The 18,832-nt window shown below is 40.7% G+C and overlaps 1 protein-coding gene across 1 annotated transcript in view; it reads right to left on the reverse strand.

Annotated features, from left to right (window-relative positions):
* The window catches only part of BRF1 (BRF1, RNA polymerase III transcription initiation factor 90 kDa subunit), a 164,216-nt gene that overhangs the window by 66,413 nt on the left and 78,971 nt on the right, over positions 1–18,832 (reverse strand). The window contains exons 6-11 of the mRNA XM_010000663.1: positions 16,279–16,428; positions 14,544–14,637; positions 4,649–4,775; positions 3,083–3,122; positions 2,901–2,993; positions 1,923–2,201 (exon numbers count right to left, since the gene is read on the reverse strand). Coding sequence (XP_009998965.1) covers positions 1,923–2,201; positions 2,901–2,993; positions 3,083–3,122; positions 4,649–4,775; positions 14,544–14,637; positions 16,279–16,428 — 783 coding nt within the window. The remainder of the gene's footprint in view (positions 1–1,922; positions 2,202–2,900; positions 2,994–3,082; positions 3,123–4,648; positions 4,776–14,543; positions 14,638–16,278; positions 16,429–18,832) is intronic.

Genomic DNA, 18,832 nt, shown 5'->3' on the forward strand with positions numbered 1-18,832 from the left:
CAGCAGGAAATACAAAGTCATCCCAGCTAAAGTCTCCAGCCCAACCTGAACCCAGACAGTCTGCACAGTGGAAGATGACTCAGTGTTAGAGAGGGCTAAAGAAAGGGGAAGGTTCCTGGTTTATGACTCACACAGCTGTGGAGAAGGACCAAAGTGTCACCTTAAAGGTGCAGTGTTAGGATGATTCTCTTCTCCCTTCAAGGGACTTAAGTGTTGGAACATGAAGTACCATAGCAAACCTACAGCCAGGTGAGATTCACAATATAAATGACACTAAACTAAATTCAAAGGCGTTGCATGGCAATGGCTCAGAGACTGGGAACTGCACCCAGAATCTGACATAACATGAAACTTTTGAATGCTTACAATAATTTAGCAGAGTCACTAAAAAAAAGTTTGGGGCAGGATCTACAATCAAAATACAACCAAAACAATAATTCAGCATGTGAGCTTCACAGTATATTAAGAAAATAAGTACCTGTTCAAACACCTGCAATGATTTCTCAGATGCATTAAGAGAGTGAACATACTGAAACCTATTCAGTTTTGAAATTCAGTTAATTTGGCACATCCTCAAGTTTTTGGAGAAGACAAACAGCAAATGCAGACAAGCCACAGCATGAGCAGCCATGCGCTCTCCTGCCCACCTGCCTGAAACCCAACTCAGAGCAACTTCCCTGGCAATACCAGCCTAGTTTCATCTTTAAACTCAGCCCTCAGCCTGTCCATTAAAATGGTCAATAGCAACGCCAGCTGAGAAGTGTCCCTCATCAGGAACTCATTTTTACAGGTCATTGGCTAGTCAGACAACAACAGCTTCTGGCCATTACTGACCTCACTTCGACATGAACTGCTGATTTCCAGGAGAAAAACAAGCCACGAGCCATCCATTTTCTTACATCATAATTAAATCACAACCAAACCACTCAACTGTTTCTGTAGGATTTTGTTTGTACCAAATATAAACACGCAGTCATCCTGCTGTGTTTCTAGGATGTCAACACTAACATAAGACTCTGAATTCATTCAGTTCATCTACTGAGGCAGGGGGCACCTTATAATAAGTAGATGCTGCAAGTAAAATGACAAAAGAGATTCAGACAGGTGTGTCATATGATGGAAAAATTCACTGTGATAAAGAATAAAATGCCCTTTAGATGGGTTCTGTTCTCAGTGTCATTAAAATGCAAAATGAATTTTTAAAAAATGCCATCTCCATAATGCTCAACCAAACTTAAAGAAAGCAAACAAACCTGCCTGGACAACTGCCTGTTGGCAGTACTGTCTGCTTTGATGGCTCTCGTAAAACTGGCTTCCTTAGTTGATTAGTCCTGTCCCTACTGTACTATACAGAGCTATCTGATGCAGATAGATCTGAGGGTTACAAGAAAAACAGAGCAAAACTACCACCAAAAGACACACACCAAAGCCAAAGAAAAAAGCATACAGCCCGTTACTAAATCTTACAAACATTTTAAATATTTGCCATTTGCAAAAATTCTCAGAGAGACAGACTGTGTCATGTTTGACTCCAGTGAAATGTCTCCTGAGAAAGCCTGCCTTGATCTACAATCCTTATACTTGGGTTTTTATTTCCAGTCATATTTACAGGAATACATACACTTCCTCTAATTTCCTACTTGAGACTACATAGCTTAAAATATGCCCATCAGCTATCAGATGCCTGCAAATCCACTCAACACACAACTAAGAGATACATATTCTCAGGCTTCAGAAAATAATCAGGTGCTCCAGATTTTCCTGCAGCTTCCTAAGGAGCAGATGCCAATGAACAACATCAACAACCAAGGCCACTGGTCCCATCCTGTCTCACAGCCCCCGTACTTGATGTGATTGACACAACAAAACTCAAAACTGGCTGCATGTTCCCATTCTCCACTCCAAGCTGGTCTCCTACTCACCAGGTTCTCGATCCTTAGTGGATATGCATTCTTTTATGGACTCTGTTATCCCAAGACTAGCTGCAGTGGGGAGTGGGCCAAGCAGGGATTCCAGTGCAGGTGGTCTTACAAGAACTTCATTTCCATTTTTGCATTCCTCATCTTCATTTGTTTTTGCTCCATCCTTCTCATGAAGTTCATTATAAAAGTCCTTGTTTAAGTGATTAGCAGCTGCTTCCAGTTCCTCATCTTCTGCATCCTCCTCTCCAAGTATGCTAGAGCTATTATCTTCTACAGAATCTGTAAGGCAAGAAAACCCCAGCAGATCATTGCATCCCATCTGTTACAGAAAATAAATAGAGAGGTGATCACTCAGAACAAAAATCTTTTAGAGAAAATCTGTAGAAATACGTATTTCAGTACAAGGTATGAATACATGAATACATATTATAGGTGCTCTTCAAATTAAAATGGCTATAAATGGCTATAAAAATGTAGTTTTGGGAATAGAGTCATCATTTAACATAGAAGTACCATGCTATCAAATCATGGCAGGTAAAAGGGTTTTGCCAGAGAAGTTGGTTACTTAGTGGTATAATTACAAATAAAAGCCAGCCAGTTCAACCTGCCCAAAGCCCTTCCATGTCACTTAGTCAACTGAGGGATTCGGTGGCAGGAGGGTCTGGATACTGGTCCACTACACTCTCAGTGGTAAAAAGGAACATTCTCAGGTGCCAGTGCCAAGTTTATACTGCACCAGGAGAGAAAAAACAACTGAAAACATTAGTGAACTGTCATCATAATTAACAATGCAGTTGTTTTTGAAGACTGATATATGAACCAACTAAATGGCAGAGTGAACCCCAAAGCAATAGAGATCTTCTACTACGCAAGAATATATATGGCCACATTTATCACAATAAAGTTCACACACTTAAGACTGCCTGCAGGATCTGAACCTGTTACCATTTAAGCAGTCACAAGACTTTATAGACTTACCATCTTTAGTGAAATTTGCAAATACGCCTTTTGCTTTTGGTCTACTGTTTTCTAATTCAATCTCTATTTCATCTTGATAGCTTGATATTTCGCCTGTGGTGTGGAAATAAAAATAAAACTCAGCAATCATTGATGCAATTTTGAACAAATGAGTGGTATGTTACACTAAACACAACTCATACCTTCAAAATCCTCCAGCTTTTTTGATAGCGCCTTCTCAAGCTGAAATTAAAATAAACAAAATAAACATGAAATTACTAAGAAAGCCCCAAAACTTTGTGAACTGTATAGAGAGACAGAGACTTATAAGTTATTTTAAAAGCATTAAGCAGGTTTTGAATCCCAACTCAAATTACTCTGTAGTGTCAGGTAATAAAGACAAGTTTCAAAATACTGACTGATTTCAAATGTTATCTGCCCCACTCTACACTTCAAAAGGAACCTTCATGCTGGCAAGCTGCAAAGAAAAAGCCCCCATTCTTCAGGAGTCAGACCCTATGAATGTGCTCATAGCTGTGAGCAAGTGCCCAGGCCAGACACAGCACACAGGTGACAGCAGAGTAAGAACTGACCTACAGCATCTGGTAGGCTCTTGAGAACATAATGAACACACCTACAGACATGCCTTCAAATGATAGCATATTTAGAGTTGAAAAACAAACCCCCTGAAAAACTAATAATGTAACATTTGGTTATGATGCCAGTAAAATCTTTTCCTCTGGTGCCAGCTTGAGTTCATGCTTTGTAAAGAAATTAAGCCACATGAGAACTGATCTCTGTGGAAGCAGGTGCTGAACCACACAAAAAAACAGCAGTCTCATTAAAGTAATGGGGTTATTATTTTCATATGTGTTTAAAAAAGAAGTTGTATATATGGGCACTTCTCCTGACCATGGGCAGGTATCTCCTTAAAACCAGTGCCTGGTTTCTGTTTCAGTCACAAACATTATGCCTTTGTGACCATGATACTTGCTAACCACGGTGGAAGAGTCCATACAGCACACAGAAGAGAATTGTAGACACTAGGACAGCTACTCTAGACCTCCACGCCACAAGCTCAGCTTCACTTGTCACATGAGAGCCCTCAGTTTTTTAAGGACAAAAAAATTTGATGCTTTGTTAAAGGTCAGGGCACAAAGAGGGATACACACATGCAGCAGGGAAGCAAGCAAAAGGAGATAACAGTGCTTAGAACTACATCAGCTTGCAAACAGGGAGCATCTGGGAAGAGTGTGCTGAGCCCTCATCCACAATACAGCAGCTGTGGGCTGAGCACCAAACACTGGTACCCTGCAAAGCATGAAGGCACAGCTGGAGCTCATTTACTCGGCCACCCAGACCTCCTCATCTGCACTAACAAGAGCAGAGTCTGCACTTCCCACAGTGGCTGGCTGAGAGGGCAGGCATCCTTCAATCCCTCATCAGGGGATGTTTAAAGCTACATTTGAAGGTACATATCAGAAAGAGCATGTCTCTCTGGAGGAGGAGGAGGCAAGAATAATATAGGAGAAAAAAAATTATTATTTTTTGGTAACTGGGAAGCTTTCCCTTTGCCAGTAAAATTAAAAAATATCTTGTAGTTAATGGGTATCATTTGCATGAATGCTCACCTTTCTCTGAAGAACCTCAAAATAAATGTAACTAAATGTTATCAAAGGCTGGTCAGTTAGGGTTTAGTATTAACTGATTCAAAAAGGAACATAAAGAGGGAGGAGAGAAACACAGAGAGCATCTGATTCAGAATTCACCTGCTGTATCTTCAGCTTCTTTTGACCAGCTGTAAACGAAGGAGGATCACATTCTTCTTCCAAGTCAATCTTCATAAATTCATCTATGGTTAGCTGACTTGTTGGCGTATCTTCAAACTCTGTCAACCTACCAAAGCATACAGCACATTATCATAACATCTTTAAGAATTCCTTTAAAAGTAACAAAATTTGTCAAATTGCTAAGTTACTGAATAAACATGTCATCCTTAGAAACTCTGGCTCAAGTACAGAATACATTAGATCTGAAGTGATACTAATTGTTTCATCTGCTGCAAAGAAAGTATCTTTTCATATCACAAATACTTTTGTTATTAAAGTATGAAACATACGCTTTTCTTTATGCAAAAAGACTGAACAGAAATACTGCAGCCACTGCAGTCAATTAAGTATAGACTGACAAAACTGAAATGAGAAATGCATCTCATTCCTCTTGTCTTGTTGGTTTAGCTATCAACAACAACAAAACACATTTTCAAACTAAAATATCTGCCATCATAGCTTAGGAGTACACTCAAAAATATTCCTGATATGTTAGCATGATTAATTTACACAAAGCAAAAGTTAAAGTAACAGATCTTCAGCAGACTGGAAGAAGGACAAGAAGTGAGCTTTCCAGGGCACAGAAGCAGCAGTGAAGTAACAGGATCCTCTGCACGTTGCACAGATGGAACAGATGAATGCATGTCATTTTACAATAATACATCTTGTATTTGTTTAATTTTCACATTTTAGAAGTTCCTACCTATGTGAGAGATGGGACTAGCTCCATGGAGAACTGCCATAAAAGCAGCTGAATCTTTCAAAGGAATTGCACTTAAATGAGACCATGTTGTCACAATTTCATCCACAATTCTCAGCATTTTACACAGGTGGTTGCGAATGAGCACATCCATTTTACAGATGGAGAAAGTGAGACAAAAGGTTAAGCACAAAGCCAGGTCAGGAAATGTCTGGCAGAATGCTTTTGTGACAGAAAGTGCCCTTTTAATAGCATCAACATTTTCCATGGGAAAACGGCAGCTGCTTCACTGGAATATTCCCATCTTCCAAAGGAAGCAAAGCTGACAACAGCTTCCATCTGCTAAGCTAGGAAACTAAAAACAAGTGATTCAGTACTCCCAGCACAGGACCCTTCAAGCATGTCTCTTCCCCAAAATGCAGTTGAGGTTTTCTCTTTTGCCTCCGATTGCAACAAAACTCCTTCCAAAGAAGAAATATTCTCTAGGGCAGAAATCCAGCTTATCAACCAACTCTAGGGTCAAAGCACCTGGCCATGCTCTCTCCCTATATCCTAGCAGTACCAGTATTTATTTATTTATTTAATACAAACTGAGGGACAAGACAGCCCATACACCCTGCTCCCAGAGCACAGGCCACAAGCCACGTGGCATCTCATACTGTGAAATGAGCAGGGAGAGCTCAGCAGCTCTACATAAAACCCACAGAAAGCAGCATGCTGACACCATGCAGGGCTATGCCTGCCAGAATTAGTGCTTCTGAGGAGAAGAAAGCCTCTAAAACCTAGTCTTGCTTTTGGAGTTGAGCCATCTCCCCAAAGCCCCAAATTAGCCATGTATTTGAGAGTGACTGACAGCCCAAAACTTTCCCTCAGAGTACCAGGGACCGGCTCCCTCCTCCTCTCTTACAGATCAAATTGGAAAGGAGAGGAGGATGCTGTTGGCAGCAGCAGCACCCAGCTTTTAATTAACAGCCTAGAAATCTTTCTCAGCGTTAATGGGCTTCCAGTGTGCATTACCCACCTTCCAGGAGGGAGCCTCATCTATCAGGCTAGAGGAGAAACCTGACTAGGCATTGTTATTATTATTTTAATTCAGGATTCATTTAATGCCAAATCCATGCATCACTTTAGGAACATGGATCTTCCCAGCCACCATCATTAAATTACAGTCATCCATCTCTCCACATATGAATCATGCACTCACAAGTAGTCCCAATTCAGCAAGACTTTTCTTCCCAACTAGTCTCATCTAGTCAAAATGTTATTTTCCTCCCACTGTAAAAAGCCAACACACTCTTTGGCAATGACACCCAGTTTGTTTACCCCACACTTGCCCCAAGTTTGAGATGAGCAGCCAGACCCAGAGCCCAGCCAAAAGAGCAACACCTCCAGGCATGAGAAGCAACACAGAAAACTCCAGTAGCAAAACCAGTTGCTCATGAAGCAACTCATCCTCGTTGGGGATGAGATGACCATGCCCAGTTTCAACACTTAACCCTGTGGCACGTCTCTCTGTGGACACCTGAGGCTCTGTCTGTCCTCCTTGTCCACCATGTTGTATGACTCGCGTCACGTACCCTGCACCCATCAGATGTTGGCCCAGGAGCTTGGCCTCAAGTGCCAGCTTCAGCCCTGAGCTAGAACAGCAGCACAGGTCTTTCACTAAGACCATCCGTGCATCTGGACTAGGACACGTCCTGTTTGCTGGTGGTGCCAGCCTCAAATCCACAGCACTGTTCAACCATCCATCCCAGCCACCAGCATCCAGTCCCACCACACCCGTGCCCTCCTCTTCCTCTGTCCTCACCCAAGCCCAACGGGGCGAGGGCTGGTGGTGAGGCTGCCACCACAATGGTGCAGGAACAGGCTGGTGGGCAAACGCAAACTTGGAGCATGTTATTTCATAACTCCTCACCGGTCTTCACCACAAGGCTCTAGCCTTCCTCCTGAAATGAAGAACCATCCCTGATGGTCAGGATCACAGCTTGAGCATCATCTCTGTGGGAGAGCAAGCTGTTCACTCAACATTTTCTCCTTTAACTTGATATAAACAAATACCTGTGCTTGCCAACCACTTGCATGCCTCAACACTTTACATTGGCTGATATCCTCCTGTCTGTGTATTTTTAAACATTTCTTTAATTTTCTCCAGTGTTTGGACACATGCCACCAAGGCAACAAACTGATGCAGGCAGCAGTCTGCATCGCGGGAAACAAGGTAACATTAGTTTGGCAGCTGAGAGAAACTGACGCAACCTTAATTCTAAACAGAATAATTTCAGCAGCAAGGGAGTGCCCTGCTGAAAAAAATAAAATAAATTAATAAATACATAAAAATAGCTGCGGGCTGTTTTTTAAGTTCCTCATAAAAATGATGTCAAAGTTCATTTTGCACTTTTGTTAATCTAAAAAAATCTAATAAGAGTTGCCATTTCAAGGCAGGCACAGAAGGGGGAAAATAAACAGATATACAAATTAAGATATTATTTCCTTGGCATGAATTCAAAAGGGCTCTAAAAATTGAAATTTGGCAGACAAGTATTGTCTATTTATAGTCGAAGCAGAGGCAACCACTACAGCTCAGCTTCCAGTATAAACCCTCCTCTTACAGTTTCTCACAGCAAACTCTTTAAAGCAAATTCCTTTGGAAGAAAAGTTTTCCTAGAGCTTGGTGTCATCTGCCCCTAATCCCAACCTCTTTTTTTTCCCAAAGAAAAATATCTACAGCTTTTGTTCCATCTGTTTACAGAAAAAAAAACACACCTCATCTTCTCATAATGCACTTTTGTGCCCAAAATAGTAAACAATTCTGTTCACACTTAATTTAGTTCCCAATAAGGGAAAATGGGTCAGTCATTTTGAAGTTACAAGCAATGTTTTTTTCACTCAGTTTTGTTTCAGGGATACCAACCAGTGTAGACTTATTAATCCAGTCTACAGCTAAGGATAAAAACCAAAACAATTCCTGTGTGTAGCTAGCTGCTCAGTTTTAATATTGGATTTAAATTCTGCAGCAGTGAGGTACAACAAAGCACATAAAAGAACGAGATCTTCTTGAGTCAAACTCACAAATGCTTCAGGAGTTCAAGTTCAACATCCAAGAGGAACTTCTAAGCAGTGATCATTTAGGAAAAGCCCCAGTCTCCTCCTACTTACACCCAGTCAGCACCGAATTCTAGAAATCAAGCAGCATAAAGCAGGGGTATCTTGAGCAGAACCTCTATACAGAAGGGCAAACAAATTGTAATTTCAGTGACAGTTGGGTTTTTTTAAGAGTGAATGTGAAATTTAGCCTGAGCAGGCAGCCTTTAAATTATCTGTTGTGAGAGGTATTTTCACACTACTTAAAATATTTTATTAATGGGTTAAAAAAACCCCAAACCACAAAGCTGAAGATTGGCATATTGTTAGCAGAAACACGTTAAAAAAACTTTACTGCAAGATAAGCTGCTGGTGGTAATTAAATTCCTCTGATTTTTCCCAAATTAACAATATAATTAAAACCCTAAATAATAACTTACATGCTAACTACATAATCCTAACTGTCATATCAATTACAAATATCCTAGTAAAAGATCAGCTGATTTGACAACTCAAACATTTGCAAACTCTGGAAAAGTAAGGGGTTTATTTTTGTATCTTAGTGAAGTACCAAAATATTGCACTATAACCCCACTGTTTTAACTTTACCTTCATCAGTGCTACCTACCACACTAAGCCTGTGCACTCACTCATAGGAAATAAGTTCAGAATTCACACTGGTGTTCCGATCCATCACTATTTTTACACTACAAAGTTAAGTCTATTGCATAATCCTCTCCTCATTCTTTTTTCCAAAACCATACAATGTTCATGCATGAACTATTTATGGAAGGATGTAAATACATACCCTAAAAGTGATACTTAATAGAGAACATGTATCAGAAATATTTATTAAATGTCTCCTACATGACATGAAAAAGTTTTCTAGAAGCCACCAGTATAAATAAACAGAAGTGCAATCTCTTTATTTTATTCATTGTACATATATATAATTTTACAAGTACTTGCAGCCATATAAAAAGGTATTTTTTAAGCCTTTATGAATGAGTACCTCATTGCTAAAGGCAAGGATAAAATTAGAGGTGATCCTGTTACTGTGGTTTTACAATTTACAGCTTATCACCTGACCTGTGCCAAATTATAAATTAGTTTGTCTGTTCCGAGCCCAATGCAACTGTAAAGAGAAATATTTTCACTTAAACAACTTGCATGGTGTACTACATTAATACAATTTAACTCTTTTGGAAATGGACTAAGAGCATTCACATACAGTCATTTACTGCAAATTAACTGGTGACTGATAATTTATGGTGCACATTTGCAAACAACTCTCTGGCCTTTTTTTTTTTTTTTAAAGAATACATATCTGGGAAGATTTATTGTACTAAATAAAAGCACCTTTTGGAATTAGTTGCTTTTACTTGCTCACACCAAAAAAGAGATTTAAAATGATCACAAATTTGTCAGCATAAATTTTAAAGCCTTGATTCTGCAAACACACATGCAGTTAACTCAGGTTAACACTTTTGTACATGTTAAGCCCACCAGTAATCCCAGCAACAGATCCCCCTTTTCTTAGGTTTTGTTTGTTTGTTTTGTGCATGTTTTTGGTGTTCCCCCGCCCCGGTTAAAGTGTTCACACCACGATAATGACACAATATGCATTCCTTAAAATTGTGTTTCATTAGCATGGTTCTTCCACTGTGGTCTATCAAAATCACTCTATGATCTCCTGGAAAACAAAAATAGTGTGCTGCTTGATTTCCTAACAGCCACTCAGATAAGGGAAGTCAAACACAGAGAAAACTGTTTACGAGAACTAAGCCCAAGTTAGTGCTAATAAGATAATTATTGTTTCAAAAGTAACAGACACTGAATAATCTTGAAATGACATTTTAAAAACAAGCATGGAGTACTAAAGTATATTAGGAATCTAATTAATGTATTAGCTCACTAGCTGTAGAGAAGCCAGATTTATAAAAAGCAACATTGCCTGGGAAATTGGATGCCTCAAAAATAAACCCTTTTTTTCATTAAAACAAGACAACCCAATTTACCCAGGTATGCAATACCAGCCTGTGTGGATCACGTATTTCACTTGCTATACGAGACAGATTTCTAGAAATCAACTGTAAGCCACTTGAAATTATTTAACTGGAGACATAAAATATTTCTCAACTTACTTTCTCAGCTTACCACAACAGTGGCCAGCAAAGGAGCTCCATGGCTGCTAATCTGCGATCAGAGCAGACACCACCACGAGATGCTTCACATGAAGTAACTTGCCCAGTTTTCTGAAAGTTCCTCTCCAAACCGCTCTTCAAACAAGAGCACCTCTACAGCTCTGACATACTGAGCACATTCTGCCCCTCTCCGTGCTCACATACCTTAAGTAAACAGCTCTCACTTAGTTCAGAAACTGTTCACAGGACTTTAGCACAGCTGCACTTGGATCACAGCTGAACACAGACTTCTTCACACCTTTCCCTCCAGTTCTGACCCTGGCAAGGTTCTGGTGTTTTGGAAACCGTAACCTCGCAGCCACCTCCCAGCCACCACATCCCTGCTACCTTCTCCTCCCATCCCAACTCTGGACTCACACATTGACCTGCTCCTCACTTTGTGCTTGCAGAAACCTACTCAGCTTGAGACTGCCCTGGGAGAGCTCGGACATGAAGTTTCTGTGAGCTATGTACTGCAGAAACGAAAATAAGAAAAGCTGCAGGCAATACATTTATCTGCGTGCATTAATCTTTCATTTCTTCAGAAAATGGCCACCAAGGTCAACGAAAGAGCTGTAGTTGGGTCCCTAGGACAGGAGCCAAGGACCCTCTTTACAAAAGTCCCTGCCTCATCTCCAACGGGTACATGGAGATCCTTTGCAACAGATCTCATCTTCCTTCCCCAGAAATACTATTTTGTTGTGAGAAAAAACATTCACCTCAAAAATGAACACTTTAAACCCATTTTGGCCTTTCATTTCAGTTCCTTCTAGATGAAGCTTTACTTCTGAAATTCATCACAAATAGGTTTTTTGAACAGGTAGGACTTTATGGAACCAAGAAGAAATATTTTTAATACAAAATGCAGATCTATTTAAAGATAAAGAAAATAAGCCAAAGAAGTAAAATGCAAGTGTTAACAAAGATAAGCTGATTATTTTTTTTTATCATTTCCACTGAAGAGGTGTGTAAAATCTTAAAGGGCCACATAGTATTAGATAATGCATAATGGATAAATATCACAAAAATTATTATCACTGCAGATAAGACAGAATTTAGAATGCAGAGCAGGTATGCAAGAGATGAATAAAGAGATGAAGGGGCAGAGTATGTAAAGGTTAAAAAGGCAGCAGCAAAGACAGGTGCATTGAACATAGGCACAAATTTGAATTTTAAAGTAAATAAAAGGGTTGGGTTTATTAAAAGTTAATTTCTGCTATCTCCATAGATGATTACACAGAAAATAACAATTTGACTAATTAGTTAATATTTGCACAGTACTTTGAATATATAAAGTGATATATAAGTTAATATAATTTCAATTACACTGGAAATGAGATAGAATTATCAGTGCATTTATTAATATTTAATACATTCGCTTTCAACAACAGCAATGAGCTTTACATTTTAATTGGGTGCTTCAAAACACAAAGCTAGAAGGCCCTGTGAAGTAACTACAAAGTTTTCTTACCAAGATCCTACATAAAACCCACACATATTAAAAATAAACACACTCTGGTTTCTAAGCAAACAGGTGGTTAAATTAAGAACTCTTGATTTGAAGATGAGTGACAGGGTCCACAGGCCACGCTTTGTAACTTTTTCCTCCCAGAACAGATTCCCTTATGATCAGATCATTCATTTTTATGACCTGAAGGTATGTCACATTTTTGTGAACCTCCTCCCAAGAGCTACTCTTGCAGGACACAGTGGTGAGAGAGAGGTGATAGACTACAGGGCTGTAGGACTTGGTGCTCTCCCGCTGATGGACAACAGTGGGAACTAATCCCTTTTTACACAGTTGCATTAGCTGCACTGCACAGAATAGTGACATCCTCAGGGAAGGGCTGCCACCTCTTGCTGAGGGTCTTCCTGAAACAGGAAGCCAAGCTTGGCTTTTTTAAAAAGCATTGCTCCCACATCTTTAGCCAAGCCACTGATCAGCACATCCCTGTCCCATGCAGACTGCTGGGCTGCCTCCACAGGGTGTGGGAGAAGGCACCTCGTGTCCATGCTGCCCCTTCCCTTCCAGATTTCTGCCATGGAAACCCATTGTCATAGAAAGCAAATCAAACTTCCAATGGCCTGTGCTTCCCCAGGAGCCATGAAGCCAGCTGGGGGCTAAATCAAACCACACATCAGAACCTGCGGGCTGGACTTTTCAGCATGATCTGGCCTCTAGTTTCACTTCAGGAACTGTCAGGGCAAAGCCATCAGCAGCGAGCGCAGCATCCAGCGCCGTCCACTAATGAGCGTTCACCCACCGACGCTCAACAACTTCACAACACACAAAGCAGCAGTAGTTCTTTACAAACCAGAGTAACTATAGCAATAATTAAAAGGAAATAAAACTGTACATCATACTGAGAAGCAAAGAAATTTTTAAGAACGTGAAACAAGTGCTTATTCATTTAGACAACTTCTACCTGATGGCATTTTGAGAGGAATTATTGAAAAACGAGGAACAAAACTGGAGTGTAGAAAGAGTTATTCAAAGGTATTTTTTAATTTGCCTCCATTAAATACTATATAACGTGCTCTTATTTGAAAAACATCAATCAAATTTATAGATTCGTGATAAATACAGTTGTAATTATAGCTGCCTGAGAATAATTCAGCTGTCACATTTACCCTGTCAAAGTAAATAACGCTGTCATTTTAGTTGATGTGTGTTGACTTCAGTAAACATTTCAAAGCATGAATTTTGAAGTAAGATTTCTTCACTTGAAACAATTGCTCAAATTAATTTTTCTTCCAACTCTAATTTATTATGCTTATTTCCTTAATAAGAATGAACTCTCTTGAGGCATCTTGAAGTAGATTGCAGGTGCATACATCATTAATCATACAAAATGCACATTAAAATACATGACCTGCTGACCTGAGAAAAAAATGGCACTGGTACTGCTCCATCCTTATAGCTGTAGCACCTTAAATGATTTCAAAGACTTTAAATTTGTCCCTATACCACTCATGCATGGTAGAGAACTAGTATCATTCTTGTTCCACAAATTAAGATCTGGAGAAAAACATTTTTCACAATTAAGAAGTTAATATTATGAACAAGTATTGGACTGGATGTGCTTCAGCTGGTCTCAGAAAGGTGGAAAGAAAAAGACACCAGGGGGGTTTTCTAAGCAGAGACCTTGGTAGAATGACTTCAGAATTTACTGGTGGTACACAAATTTCCAAGTGAGGGCAGCAAAAAGCATGGTATTGCACAGTTAGGTAGTTTTTTGACTTAATGAGGGAAACTGGATGACTGCTTCCTTCGTCAAAATATGCAAAATACAAGTAGATCTTAAAAAACCCACACATGCCAAAGATACTTGGGAAATTGCTGATAATTCCACTTTGGACCTCTTCAGTGAACTTGCCATTAGACTCACTATGCTGTCTCCTATTTATCAGCAGTGCAACACTATCCAACATGAACACTTCAGCAAAACATTTAGAAAAGTTCTGTTCAGCAACAGCTAAAGGACAAGACTTTTCAGCACTGTATTCTGGATAAATGAAAAATAAAGAAATATCTTGCAGTATATCCTCAGCTTTGAGAATCAATCAGTGGCTTCTTCTGAGGACACGACAAGACCATTAACATTTCTGACCCAATCTTTTTTTGCCTTCAATTCTTCAATTGTTAAATTGGCCACAGTGCTTCTTACCATCTTTGCTAGGCTTTTGAGGCCTTCCATAAGAGGCAGGTGTTAGTGCTTAGAAATGTCCAGCTAAAACATGTTGTACTTATTTTATTCTTGGCGCTTCTGGAAAGGAAGAGAACCTGGTTTTCTCTGATATACATTCATTTTCGACTACCCCACTTTTTGGTACTGTAAACGAAAGATAAAAGCAATAAAACTGCACTGACCTTTTCCTTAATGTAGACTCACAAACCTTGACCACCCTGATGACCTCTTTAACAGTACGTCGGAAATCATGCATTCTTGCTGCCACTAGCAGAGCTAGAGAATAAGCAGGGAAAGTCAATGTCAAAAAGAGGAAAAATTCCTAAAGAACCGCAGAAAACAGTCAGATAACTACACCCTCTCTTGGTCCCTGCCTTCAGCTAAAAGCTATAAATGCTAATGCTCAGCTGCGTCCCTAACTACAGGTGATTGACTTGACAAACTTTGCTTCCTACCCAACAAAACTGATTGCAAATTACACCCTGAAAAATTATACGCTTTAGCATTTGGAACCCATAGTCAACTACTTAAATACAGCACAAGAACATCTCATTGTTCACATATCTTCAAAGTTACCATCTTTTTAGCAGAATTTATCAGTCGTGAATAAAAAGCTCTCCAGTTAATTTTCCCAGTAGCCAGGAGTGAAACACTGCAGCTGCTTAAGTGGTTATCCTCATTGCTGTCACCACTGTCACTGTCTTGCTGGTGGCTAGGTGCTCTCCTGCAAGACCCTCTACACAGCTAGATAACTTACTGGCTGCATTTATATTAATGTGTTGATTCAGAGCACCAACTCAGTTTTGAAGCATCACCCCCACTCATTGTGCAGTGGTTTCAGTGTGCTGGTCAGTTTTAAGAATCCAAAAGTTCTTCCTTTCAGAAGAAACTAAACCAGAGCTTCACTTCAGATATGTGTTTAAAGTGCTTCCGTTCCTAAGGGGAACATCAGGGCCTGAACTAACAACTGGTTCTTCAAATGTGTGGCACAGACATTTAGGCCAGCGAACCAAACTGAACCCAGTCCACAGTATTCCACATGATCTGCATATTGTGTGGACTCAGCATCACCTGCTTCACTCTATTGTTCCTTGTCTGTTGAATAAAGCACTTGCTTGTATGGACATAGTCTACGTAGTGAATAAAAGACTAGTCTGGTCTCCCATAGAGGCTATATTCAAATTTTTGGCAATGTGCAATAAGCAAGTACTCATAATATAAGCAAGTACTTATAATTAGAGGCTAAGTATTTCAAGAAGATCACACAGTTCTGGGCTCCTCAAGGTTTGAGCTCTACTTCTCATTCCAGCATACATATCTAAGATCTAGTAAAATAAAGCTCACACGTGAACTCTGTGACTATCTACACCCTTCCTTACTCTGCCCTCACTGGCTGGTACTGATTACCTTTTAACCCAACCCTTCCAAACCAGCAGTAGATTTTTTGTAAGCATCATGAGAGTGATGGATCTTGGAAAAAGATGAAGAAGGAGAGGAGAATTATTTCACAGAAGAGGTCAAAGAGGGCATTTCTTGCATAAGACTCTGTGTAAAGACACAAATCAAAGTGCTTGCTCTAATGGTGTCATTTTAGCTGACAAAAAAACCTTTTAGCAGGTAGAGCCTGCAGAGAGTGGGGGCAAGAAGAGCACCAGAAAAGAGGTTAAAAACCCCAAAACATAAGACACAAAGGATCTCAGCCAGTAATACAGGAGGCAAGGACAAAAATGAAGTTTTGAGTTTCAGAGACTATTTTGATGAAGACCTACATAATCTGTAGGTGCCTGCCAGCACAAAACCCAGAGAACATGGATGGAATCCGTGAGGAAGTGAGAAACTCCTCTTCTGTTCCCAACTCCCAGACTCTCCCACCCAGCCCACTGCATGGGCAGTGCTAATACCCCGTGGCTGAGGTACCTGCTCCGCAGAGCCCCGAGGGCCGGCGGCCGGTGTGCATCCAGTCCCGCTTCATCCGCTGCAACAGCCGCAGAGCCGTCATGGACACCTCGTGGTTCTTATCCCCAAACTCAAGCATGTGTGCAAAACGAGGAATATATAAACATGGATCTGCAACAGAAAGTAAGTCGATTATGGATCATTCTAAGCCTTGACAGAGGAAACGCAGCACCTGAGCGGCGCTTCTGGTGGCTGTGGTGGTTGGCTTGCTTCATGCCTCAGCAAACAACACAGACTGCTGCTGGGCCAGATCTTCTCATCACTGAGCTTTAGAAGCACCTTTGTAGTTAAGCTAAACCAAAATCCTTTCTTGTTTTACAGACAAGAGACCCTTAAAGCCTGCACAAAGTTCTGCCATGTTTTTGCAGGCTGACTGACACATGAGCAGTATTACCGGTATCAGTGAAATTTACACACCAAGCCAAGTGTTTACAAAAGCTTTTGCAAAACGAGGATGTAACCTAGGCCTGAAACTTCTAACATCTCCTGCAAAGTCACAAACCAGGTAACTTGCATGTCTCAATACCCACAAACTAAGCTTTGAAAAAAATCGATTTGCTTAAAATCCCATGTCCCTAACAAAAGCCTTCTTACACTTTCAAAGTGAATTCCAGCTCCTTCTCAGACTCACGTTCCACCAACACAAAACGCTGTTTATACCAAGACTTAGCCTTCATCAGCATTAATTGCTGGAATGCAATTATTCTCAGCAGCACTAGGACAATTTACATCGGCCACGGATCTGCCTCCAGATGTATTAACTTATTTCAAGTGTTATCGGCTTCAAACCAACTGAAATATGTCAGCACGGCTTGTGCCTTGCCTAAACCGATTTATAATTTATCAAACAATCTTGTAAAAGCTATACTTTACACATGTTTACTCTTATTTGAGGTATCAATTTCTCATTTCCTGCCAGCCTTTTATCACTTGACCGAAAATCCATGACGTACGGTAAATTGTTAACTATTAGTCTCGATTCAATTTCCTTAGCTGATTCCCTGTGTGGGCTCTTAAACTGATAAAGATGAAAATTCAGCTCGAAAGACTGGAACAACCTTACAGATTTACAATTAATCAAAGCAGTTTAGTTTAGCACCAAGTTCTAACAATGATGCCCTGTTGCTAACCGTAATTACCCAGATTGCGCCGTAGGTGATTATGCCTTGTCAGCCCTGCAGAAGCACTGAAATGAAAGCATTTATCAGGCAAGAACTTCCACTCACGTCTCACTCAAAACCGAAGAAATTCCAGAGTGCAGTCACTTCCCAAACCTGACTTTAAAAGCATCAAAAGGTTTAGGAAAGATTAACCTGTCCCCATGATTCTTAAGGGCAGCAGCTCTGTATTTCCAAGTATGATTCTGTAATACTGGAATGACCAATTCCAAAATACAACAACAAAAAACCCTTTCAGAAGTGAGTGCCTAGGGTTCAACAGACATTTAAACTTTCCTTTTCACACTACAGAACTAGTGTGTGATTATACAAAGCTTTCCCACCTCATCTTATCCCAAGAGGGCCCAAACGCAGCTCCTCGGGCCGCAGAGCAGAGCGAGGCAGTTCACAGCTTTCTCTTCCAAGCTGAGTTTCGGGAGCATTTACACATTTGCTTTGTAGCTGCTCAGACAGTTTTGCTGGCGTTCATGCCCGCGGGTCATTTGACAAAACATTGCACATCGTTAATTTAAATTCTGAAGTTACCAAACAGTCAGAAAACCGAATACGTGGGTGAGTTTTAAGTGAAAAACCTGAAAGACCATAAATGGGTGGAAAGTAGCACTGCTAATACATAAACTAAACGTAGGGCCAAGATTAACGTAAACATTTCCCATATAGATGCAAAGAATTAGAAAAAAAAATTATTTTATAAGTTGTAAAACCCAAAGATCTCGATTCCTTCCATGGGTATTAAAGCAGCACTGACCCGCAGAGGGTGTCCTGCTCCCAGGAGAGTCTTGTTTTCCTGCAGGGAAACCCAGGGACTGGAAGCCCTGCACGTGAGTGAGCAAGTTCAAGTGGGGCACGAGCCGCTCGGTGGCCTGAATGGGGAGGGAGGGGCTGTGAAGCAGGTGGGAGAGAAATAAATAATCTTGTATTTTAAGAAAGGAGAGTACGTTTTCCTGAAGACTTTCCTTTCTCCCTCTATCCCACTCCTGACTCGGAACTTGGGACTTCTGGAATTACCTAGATGCCACGGAGCCGTTAACAGGAATACTGAAAAAACCTCCTCGGACGCTCCTGCAGTGACACTTGCCAGCACAGTCACGAGTACGTTTTCCTGAAGACTTTCCTTTCTCCCTCTATCCCACTCCTGACTCGGAACTTGGGACTTCTGGAATTACCTAGATGCCACGGAGCCGTTAACAGGAATACTGAAAAAACCTCCTCGGACGCTCCTGCAGTGACACTTGCCAGCACAGGCACCCGGGAGGGCAGGCCGGGCGGGGGGCCGCAGCCATGCCCCGCTGCCCGCCAAGCCCAGGGGACCGGGCACGGAGAGCGCGGCCGCGCGG

The sequence above is a fragment of the Chaetura pelagica genome, unplaced genomic scaffold, assembly GCF_000747805.2.
Source record: "Chaetura pelagica isolate M959 unplaced genomic scaffold, ChaPel_1.0 scaffold36, whole genome shotgun sequence".
Taxonomy (NCBI): domain Eukaryota; kingdom Metazoa; phylum Chordata; class Aves; order Apodiformes; family Apodidae; genus Chaetura; species Chaetura pelagica.